The 10,722-nt window shown below is 42.8% G+C and overlaps 1 protein-coding gene across 3 annotated transcripts; it reads left to right on the top strand.

The window, feature by feature from the left end:
• Positions 1–290: 290 nt before the first annotated feature.
• On the top strand, positions 291–10,049 carry tbc1d25 (TBC1 domain family, member 25). 3 transcript variants are annotated; one of them, XM_040003739.1, is made up of 9 exons: positions 291–513; positions 2,409–2,953; positions 3,094–3,218; positions 3,666–3,775; positions 3,868–4,022; positions 4,300–4,427; positions 4,515–4,703; positions 5,041–5,316; positions 6,071–10,049. In XM_040003739.1, exons 3-9 carry the CDS (start codon positions 3,120–3,122, stop codon positions 7,769–7,771), a joined length of 2,658 nt encoding a protein of 885 aa, XP_039859673.1. In that variant the 5' UTR covers positions 291–513; positions 2,409–2,953; positions 3,094–3,119; the 3' UTR covers positions 7,772–10,049. The 3 variants fall into 3 exon arrangements, with proteins under 3 accessions (XP_039859673.1, XP_039859672.1, XP_039859674.1); XM_040003738.1 differs by having other exon boundaries at positions 292–513; positions 2,409–3,218; XM_040003740.1 differs by lacking the exons at positions 2,409–2,953; positions 3,094–3,218 and having other exon boundaries at positions 293–513.
• Positions 10,050–10,722: the final 673 nt, after the last annotated feature.

Raw genomic sequence — 10,722 nt, 5'->3', positions numbered from 1 at the left:
TGGAGAGGACAGTTCAGCAGAATAGGTTGACGGAGCGGGGAATTGGGGAATTTAATCTAAAGAGTGTGTTGGTAGTAGGGCACAGGTGAGGGAACTGGTGGGGTTTCTGAAGGATATAGGTGTTTATGAAAGAGTGTAGGGTTTTTTTGTTTTTGTTTTGATACAAATTGTAAACTCACTGTCTGACCCATACTCCGGAACAGTAGGAGGCGGTAATGCTCCTTTACTTTGGTTGCCAACCGCCGTTAAACACAAAGAAGAAGACTCCATACCAGTTGGTGGCGGTAATGCACCAATTCGTTGTTTGTCAACAGCCAATGAACACAAAGAAGAAGAAAAAGAATCAGCAGAATATCGTCAAGCATAGGAACTCGGCTGGAGCCACTTCCATCATGTCAGGATAGAAAAGCAAACAAACAGCAGACAAAGCTCGGTCGAACCATCCTTTTCCGAAACGGAGTCTTTACGATGGAAGGCGAGGAGGAGAGGGGTGTTGTTCGTGTCAAAGTCAAGGTGGGAGAATGATGGTTTCTTTGACTTCCACATAGGCTGCCAAAGACTGCTAATAGCGAGCAATCATATTATCGCATATGTTAAATTGACTGTTTAGACAGACACGCTCCCGCGTTAATGTTAAACATCGAAAATATGCACTCCGTAAACTGGATGTTTAGCATTGTGCCATAACAGAGGGGGCCTCTTCTATTTATTTGGGGGTTTTCGGTAGAATTGCTTCTTCTCGATGCCGATCAGTCATTGTCCCTGTCAGTTTACACTGAGTAAACCTGTAATGTACACCTGACACGGTTATCGGTCATAACACGTTGACAATATCCAATGCAAACATCGGGCTGTCACAGAGGTGAGCTGACGTCACTTGCCTGCCCAGAAAATGTGTGCGTATTGTGCCTGTAGGTATCCCCGGCGGTGTTTGTTTCCCCTGCGTCGGGAGCACGTCCGGTTGACTCCGCCTCCATTACAAACAGCGAGACGTGGAAGTAGCGATGTTTACTTTAGTGCAAAACTGAAAGATGACTGTCGTTACAAACAGAAGATGATACATTTATTGTTCTCACTTTATGAGATTATTTTAACAAACCGACGACATTTTGCCCGATAATTATTTTTATCCTCCTGTACCTTCACTGCATAAAGAGCTAAAACCCCAAAATTTCAGGAGTAGCTGGTCATTAGAAGAAGTGTTTGTGAACTAAAAATCAAGAATGAGGGAAACTCTTTGTCCGTGATTTGGAGAGCCCAGTGGGAAGTCTGCCGGGGATGCCGTGGCAGGACAGGTGCACCAGCATTTTTGTTGTGTCAATTGTTATCTGCATCAAAGACATAACAGCTTATAATGTTACGAACCTTTTTGCTGTATGTTGCACAATACTTCAAAGTTTAAAGGTCATAATATGACAAACTTCATGCAGAGGAAAGAAATGTACACTGTATACCCTGCATCATTTAATTATACTGTTAAATTAATGGCCTTTTTGTGACACAAAAGAAATTCATAATACTGTTATAGTTGCATAAATAAAAGTAGGGTAGAATGTGTAGAAACTAAAAAGCTAGTTTCTACACATTATTTCTATCACATTATCAGATATCAAAAAGGTTTAATATTCGAATGCACATTTGAACAAAATGTATTCAAATATTGAACCAAATAATAATGTTGATTGATATAAAAACCAGAAAAAAAATCCCTTCATCCTTCAAGCTCGACTCCTCTACCAGAGTCTTGGGAGCTCAAGGGTCCTGCACGGTATCTTTGCTGTTCCTAGTACTGCGCTCTGCTGGACACCACTACTATATCCGGTTGGTCAGCCATCACCAGTTTATCTGTCTGTATCTGGAAGTCGCACAGAATCTTAACTCGGTCATGCTCAACCACCCTAGGGGGCGTTTCCAATTTTGACCTTGTGACGTCCAGGACATACAGATGTTCCTGTATACTATGCCGGCCACTTGGTTATGGCGTTCCATGTATGCCCTGCTTGCTAGCATCTTACACCCTGCTGTTATTCGCTGGATTGTCTCAGGGGCATCTTTACACAGCCTGCACCTGGGGTCTTGTCTGGTGTGACAGACCCCAGCCTCTATGTGCTCAGTGCTTGTTCCTGTGCTGCCATGATTAGTGTCTATGTGCTGTCACTCCAGCTTTGTCCAGCCACTGGTAGGATTTCCAGCCACTTCGTCTATCTGCCGGTGGTACATACAGGGGCCTTTCCTTCATGATGGTTCTTCTTGCTCCACTTCTTTCTTAGGTTTCTGCTGCCTGAGCTGTTCACTAAGCACACAGTCAGTTGTGGCCAACTTCTTGATGTACTCATGGATGTTTGTTGTCTCATCCTGGACGGTGGTTCAGACACTCACTTGCCCTCTGCCTCCTTCCTTCCGCTTAGTGTACAATCTCAAGGTGCTGGATTTGGGTTGAAACCCTCCACACATGGTAAGGAGATTGACGTAATCTCTCCAGCATGTCTTGGGTTTGCCTTGGTGCCTCCGTCTGGTGGGCCGTGCCCAGAACACCTCACCCAGAAGGCGCCGAGGAGGCATCCTAATCAGATACCCAAACCACCTCAACTGGTCGTGCTCCTTTTTCAGCTGAGGACCACAACCTCAGATTTGGAGGTGCTTGTTCTCATTCCCGCTGCTTCACACTTTGCTCCAAACCGCTTTAGTGCAAGCTGGAGGCAACCACCAAGTCCACATCATCTGCAAACACTGTTTTTCCCATGTGAGCGTTGAAGTTTTCCAGTAGGATGACAGAAACACCAGATGGATCACCCTAAAGCATCCCACTCAGTGACCCCAAGAAGGCTGGCTAGTCTGAACTGTCCATTGGTGCATAAGCACAGATGACAGTCAGGACCTATTCCCCGACCCAAAGGTGCAGGGAAGCAATCATCTCATCCACCAGCAAAAACCCCAGCATACTGGCAGCAAGGTGAGAGAATACAAGAATACCCATACCTGCCTACCACCTGTCACTGAGACCGGAACAGAGTCCAGCCCCAAGCTGTGCATTGAAGTGAGGCTACTGTAGCTTTATGTATCTGTTAACCTCAGGCTTCTTATTCACCACAGAGGTTACATTCCATGACTGTGGTCTCATGACGCTTCTTTGGGCTGTGCCTGCCAGCACAGATGGCATAAGGCCCGACCCCCCCAGACGCTCACCTTTGAGCTCCCTCTCCAGGCCTGGTTTCAGGGTGAGGCCCCAGTAACCCTTTTGCAGATAGAATAAACAGTCCCTTGATTTCTATTCTTTTCATAGGGGTCGACTTAATCGTGCTTTGTCTGGCCCCTCATCCAGGACAAATTTGCCCTGAGAGACTGTAGCACCCCCTAGGCAACCCCCCAACAACAGAGGATGATGTGGAGCATTATTCCATTAATTGTATGTGTTTTGTATGCTTTACATTCAAATAGACGAATTATTATATATTTTGTTTTATAATTATTTTACAGTTATGGTCTAGTAACAATGCATTGTTTTTTTATTTTATTATAGGGTGGTATAGTATCCCATTGACTTGGTTTGTATCTCTTATTCTCCTACCATGGTTTAACCACACCAAGAATGTTTGTATGTTTACTTGTTTGTCAGTGATGAGATTGTAATATGATTTTTATTTATTCTTTTATTTTTTTCCCAGAAATGTGATGGGGCACTTCCTGTGGAGTTTCGCTCCTTTGCTGTTGATCCCCAGATAACATCGCTGGAGGTTTTGCAGCACATACTTATCAGAGCCTTTGATTTGAATGGGTAAGAATAGTCAGAATGGCCAAACAGACTTATAAACAGAGAAGTGCCCAAAGAATTTATCTAACATTGTTTAAATATCTTTCTTGAATTAGGAAGAGAAATTTCAGCGTTGGTTACCTGTCTCGCGATCGCAGCGGGGCTGAAATGTATATGTCTCTGGTCTCTGACTGGGATTTGGATGTTGCGTTTGTCAGTGCAGCCAGACCATTTCTGCAGCTCAAGATGGATATAAAACCTTCTGAGGACAGTAAGAACACCAGCAACTTAAATCAAGACTGAAAGCAAAAATGTTATAGATTTCTAATTTATGATGTAAATAATATAAATTTTAAAGATCAAAACTACAGTCTGTGGTAGAACATTTTGTTGCCCATCACATCCAAACTTTTAAAAGTCTGTTTGCAGAAGAGAAATGATTACAACAAAGAATACCTCTTTCAAATTGAAACCAGGCATCAAAACGTGACACAGGAAGGGCTAAAACACTGTTGCTGTTAAATCTGCTTGTCTTTATTTCACTGCAGGCCCTGTTTTGGAAGACTGGGACATCATAAGCCCCAAAGACGTGATTGGCTCTGAGCAGCTTCTCACAGAGAAGACTAGATCCTTGGCATCTGCAGCTCTTCCCTTCACCCAGTCTCTACTGTCCCAGGTTCCTTTACCTTTCCTCACTCTGTTTAACCTAACCACACTCTCTGAGCCACGTTTTTGCTTATGCACCTGTTTCTATTCTGTTTAGGTGGGCCGGACCCTGTCGAAGGTCCAGCAGGCCTTCAGCTGGTCTTATGGGGAGGAGATCAAGCCTTTCAAGCCCCCTCTAAGTGACGCTGAGTTTCACAGTTACCTTAACGGACAGGGACAGTTGACCCGGCCTGAGGAACTCAGACTACGAATCTACCATGGGGGTGTGGAGCCGTCGCTGCGGAAGGTTTAGCACCTGTGTTTGATTAATATTGTATATGAGCACCTTGTACGCTCTAAACAAAATAATCTGGTTATTATTTCTGGTTATTATTTAAACTGAACAAATTCTCGTGCTAATTCTAGCTATCCTGCTATCCTAGCTCTCCCTCTTGGCTGAGAGTTTTAACAGTCAGCCAGCTTGCAACCAGATTTGAACTGATACGTTCAGTCATTTGCGATTTTTGGATGAAAAGATGGAACTTGAAGGACAATTAAGAACATATATGTGCAATTATAGAATTTGTATTTTATGACTTACATTTCTCAAGAATTAACTCCTCTGTTGTCCTCTGTTGGGTTAGGTGGTTTGGCGTTACCTCCTGAATGTCTATCCAGATGGACTTAGCGGACAGGAGAGAATGGACTACATGAAGAGGAAGACGAGAGAGTATGACCAGCTAAAGAGAGAGTGGACAACCCGGGTTAGTCATGAGGACCTTGAATTTATCCGTGGAAATGTTCTCAAAGACGTCCTGAGGACGGATCGAGCTCATCCATACTATGCAGGCTCTGAGGATAGTCCACATTTGACTGCCCTCACAGATCTGCTCACCACATTTGCCATCACTCATCCACAGGTTTGTATTGGCGCATTGTCTGGAACGCAAATCTTCTCCTGCAGTCTGAATCTCTTAACCCTCTGTATCCACAGAAACGCCAGAATCTTGGCTAAAAGCTCAACAAACAAATAGAAGAGCATGTAAACACAAATGACATAAACACAAAGCACGGATTCCCTGTTTGCAGAGTCACAGACAAGTACGTAACATTGAAAGCCGGCATCTCGCAGATTCCAAAACTGCAAGTTTCATCACGCTCCGACCAAAATTCACTGAACCAGCAGCAAAAGAAAACCAGACCACGCTTCGAGTTTGAAAAATAGTAGCATGAATTTTGTCTTACCTTTGCTGTTTTTCATCTAAAACCTATTTTGTCACTGTTAAAGTTCATTAACTAAATAACTCCATCTCCTCAGAGAAGTTTTCCATCAAAAGAAAATCACAATTTTCTGCCCGTTACAGAGATAGAGTCTGATAGTGACGGCACGTATGAGAAGAAAAGGAACAAACCAAGACAAAATAACAAGGCTGATATTTTTCTTTAAGAAAAGACTGATTTGCATGACTTTAGCTTTTCTAATGGTTTGCTCAAAGCAATCCAGTTTTGATTCCTTTAAAAGTATTTTAATGTCGGCTGTTTTAAGGAAGAAAGACCACAGTCTTAAATGATACATTTGATGATTGTGACATGACATATAACGTGATATAGAAATGTGTTCTTTGTGCAAACTGTCATCTTTTGTAACGTTTTGCCATTGTGTTGTTTTTCCAGATATCTTACTGTCAAGGCATGAGTGACATTGCCTCCCCAATACTTGCAGTAATGGACAACGAGGCACACGCCTTCATTTGCTTTTGTGGCATCATGAAACGCTTAGAAGGAAACTTCCGGCCAGACGGGCAGCTCATGTCTGTTAAGTTCCAGCATCTGAAGCTCCTCCTGCAGTACTCCGATCCTGAATTCTACTCTTACCTAGTGTCCCGAGGAGCTGACGACCTCTTCTTCTGCTACCGTTGGCTTCTTCTGGAGCTTAAACGAGAGTTTGCGTTTGATGATGCTCTAAGGATGCTGGAAGTTACTTGGAGCTCTCTGCCCCCAGATCCTCCTGAAACTGAAGTGGAGCTTCTGGGGCCACCTCTGGAAGCCGACGAAACAATGTTCAGCAACTTTGAGGACAAGACGGTTGAGGACTACTTTCAAGATAAGGAACAAAAAGAGAAGCAGCGTCGACGGCACATGCTGCGACCTTCAAGAGAAGAAGCAGACATGAACATAAATGCCATCGCTGATGAAATGGACAGGCAAAGCGTGAGCTCGGACAAAGCAAATGTGGGTGACGAGTGTGATATCCCTCAGGTAACCATGGCAAAGACAGATTTGAAAGGTGCTCCCTTCGAGAGGCAGACTAGTTTTGGGGAGTTTAAATATTATACTGCCCGAAATGAAGACAGCTTTGATATGGAGGAGGTTGAACAGCATCCTCCATGTCAACAGGTTGCGGTGGTTTCAGAGTCGATAACGAGCATCCCGAGGCGCCAATCCACAACTGACACTGAGGAGGACACGGGAGAGCAAACACCACTGTTTAAAAATTTTGATAATGATGTTTCTCCACCTCTTTTCCCAAGCAGCCAACCCATCTGGAAAACTGGCTCCTCTGTCTCTCCCATGTCTTCAGTGTCACCATCGAGTTGGCCTGGTGTTTCTCCAGACTCTCCTCCAAAGTCCACATCACCATACGTGAGCAACGAAAGTGAGGCCTTACCAAGAACTGGCCTAAACGTGTCAGCTTCTTCTACTCAGTTGCCCAGCAGTACACGCATCAGTTCACCCACAACCCCCACTGCACGGACATCCGTCAGCTCTCTTTCTACTGCTCAAAACAGATCCCTGCTGTCTTCACCCATTTTGTCCTTTGGAAGAGGAACATCTTTGTCTGGTTCCAGGTTGTACTCAAACAGTCTCCTCTCACCTGGCAACAAATCCCCCAGCAGCGCTGCTAATACGCCCAGTTCTCTAAAAGCCGAGACCACTGGCATCAAGCCGTGCTCCTTGCCACCTCCTCAAGAGTTTGGTAAAGGCAACCCCTTCATGCTGTTCCTGTGCTTGTCCATCCTGTTGGAGCACAGAGACCATATCATCAAGAACAGTTTGGATTACAATGAGCTAGCCATGCACTTTGATCGCCTTGTGCGACGCCACAACCTGAGCAGAGTGCTGCAAAGAGCCAAGGCCCTGTTTGCAGAGTACTTGCAAAGTGAGGTGTGGGACTCAGAAGAGGGGGATGAGGTTAGCTCAGACTCTCCAACAACAGCTACTGCTACTCAGCACTCCCCTTCTTCAGCCATCTCTGCTAAGCCCATTTACAGCCCTTTAGCATCTCCACAGTTGTCATCTCCAAACTCAACCTATAATTTGGCAAACACCATTCCTTCTCTGATAGCTCAAAATTCCTTTTCCACCAGTTCCTGATTCTGTTGTACATCACTGGCCTCCTTTTCCGGACTGCTTAGTGGATTCAGCTCTTTCAATTCTGTCTCTAATTAAATACATATATTCCTTAAGGTCAGTGTAATATTTTTCATTTTTCTTGCTTGTTCTCTGGAAGTCGGGATAAAGAACCTAACAAGCCTTTTTTCCATTGGGGTTGCTGATTCTTGAAGCTCAGTAATTCGGGAATCTGATATTTGACCCTGAGCCTGTCTGAATCATACACTTGGTGCATTTAACCTGTGTTGCCACTTTTATCATGTTTGTTTACAATCTGATTTCCTCTCCAGGAAGCCATGGAAATATGTTAATTAAAACACGGGAGTTCAATTATTTAAAAACTTAATGGGATGGTGGTTTCTTGAACTCATGAGTCAAGTCTTTGCTTTCACTCATCCCGAGTGCATGAACCACTGAATAATTGCAGAATTTGTATGTTTTGTTTTTTGTTTGTTTGCTTGTTTATTGTTTTTTTTTTTTTAATAACCTCAAGTGTGACTTGTTACTCATAAAATAACATGCTTGATAGGGATGTGACCCTGTGACCCCAATAATTTAATCCGATAATCTAAATTCTTTTAGTTTGGATATTTTAAATAAGTGTGTGTGTGTGAACAAGGAGCCACTCGCTGACTATTTAGTTGGCATGTTGTTTCATTTCTTTGTATCTTCAAAGCAAACATGCAGAAAGGCATTTGCAGTGACATTCACTGTGCTCGGGAGCACATGGGGCACCATCCAGGACTCATTTCTGCCTGAAATTGCTTCCTGTTGAAAGTAGGTTGTCCTCTAAAACACTCACTTGAGGCAACTAGTTGTGAACTGGTGCCATACAAATAATATTGAATTGAAAACATACTTGGCAATATTTGACACATAACACGACCATAGCTGCATACTTATTGGCCAGTAGTTCCTCATAGAGTAGCTATGGTCCAGATGAACTGGTTTACTTATTACAAACATATAGCTGCTGCGTATGGTCGAGTCTCTGCTCTTTAGACGTTTTCCAGTCAATTTCTAGTTCTTTCTAATTCATCTTGGAGTTGTAAGACTAGCTCACCATAACCACAACCTACCCTATACTGGAGCAGACAGTATGAAGGCGTAGGTTCTGATGTTGAAACTGAGATGGGGCCGCTGTCTCTGATCCAACCTCTGCTAAGCCGCTGTTAAAACAAACAGTTGTGACGTCTCTTTAAAACATGTTAGCCCAGGACAAAAACTGGCTGCCATGCTGTGAACATCAGTGTGGTTTCAGTCTACTTTGTACAAATGCCTTTTTATTAAGAGACCTTGTGCTGGGGTCACAAATTAAAACTACATCAGTAGTAAAGTAAGTACTGCACACTGTAAATGTGTTTATTGAGTAATGTTTAATTTTAGCACTTTGCTCATTGCTCTTTTCCAAAGACAGTGTTTTATGAATGTACAGCTCGCATCTTCTTTTGTCCTTTTTGGAGGGAAACTAAGCTCTGTGGTGATCTCACAGAGTGAACCCGACTAACAGCAATCAATCAAAAAGCAGCTGAAAGCTGTCAGGACACGCCCAGGATGATTGGCCCTATTTTGTTGTTTTGGGTTTTTTTGAGTTGATTCACAGATTTATTGATCACATTAGATATGTGCCTGTGAAATCAAAGCTTGCATTGTGCTAGCTCTGATATAAACTCCACTTTAACAAAGCTTACATTCATCATTTTCTGTTATTGTTTGTGTCAAAGCAGTTATGCTCATGCTGTGGTTATAAAAGGTGGTGATGATGTTCTGGTCTTATTTTTTACCAGCTCAACATAGGTGAAGGGAAGCAAAATACATATTTATGTTTTAGGCCATGACACTGTCAATAAGCTGGGCAGCTGGAGAAATGCTTACTCTGGATGGGTTTTGGCCCCGGTCACATGAATCCATCCTTAGACCACATGCTCGACGTTCCAGACCTCAGCTCAGTTGTGTGCCATCTGTTAGGGATATGAAGGCACAACTACAAATTTTGGGAGTAGATCTTAAAACATTCTTCTTCTTAGCATGGTTTACCTTACCTATTCTTACTTTTTAAGGGATAGGTATTCTGCAAACACAGTACTCATGCAAAAGTAACGCTTATTTGAGAAATACCTTCTGAGGACTGTTTCTATTTAAACAGAATTTGAAGTGACTGATATCGTTGGAGAAGCTCGTATGGTTATGATTCTGGGGTTCTGTTTTGCCTCCTTTTGTATGTCAGTATTTAATATCAAAATAAACCAATATGAAGTAACTGTACTCACTAGACTGTGAGCTAGCAATATGTACATTTATTTAAAAAGATTTATCTCAAGTTATCTATGTAAACAAAAGTTAAAACACAATGTTACTGATTGTATATTGGACACAAATAAATATTCAGTGCAGCTGATTGCATGGAGGATGATTGTTTTGAACTGATTCATGAAGGCTACAAAAGTCCAAGTGTAGAATTTGAAATACAATCCTGTTCTCAAAACTGCCTCAATTTTAATTTTACTTGGGTGGATCTAGTACCTCTTTGTTAATTCATTTAAAACAATTAAGCATTTTAAGAAGTTAGTCTAACTGATGCACACCTGAGGTTCACGCCTGATTATAAATTCTGCTTCACACTCACCATCTGATGACAAAGTTGAGTTGTAGACACAGTAGGGTTGAATTTGATGTCAGCACATCCGTTGCAGCTGTAACGGCATCAGCACTTCTCGGAAGGCTTTCTACAACGTTTAAGAGTGTAATTATGTCAATTCTGACCATTCTTCCGAAAGCACATTTATGAAATCGGACACTGACGTTGGACCAGAAGGCCTGGCCTATTCATCCCAAAGGTGTTCTGTGGAGTTGAGGCCAGGACTCTGGCGTGGAAGAGCTTGACTAGCCAGAACAAACTCCCTCATATATGTCTTTGACTTTGATTTGTACAT

Source organism: Simochromis diagramma, unplaced genomic scaffold, assembly GCF_900408965.1.
Source record: "Simochromis diagramma unplaced genomic scaffold, fSimDia1.1 OVJJ01000466.1, whole genome shotgun sequence".
Classification (NCBI taxonomy): Eukaryota; Metazoa; Chordata; class Actinopteri; order Cichliformes; family Cichlidae; genus Simochromis; species Simochromis diagramma.
The sequence above is the reverse complement of the archived record's forward strand: the minus strand, read 5'-3'. Positions and strand labels throughout refer to the sequence as shown.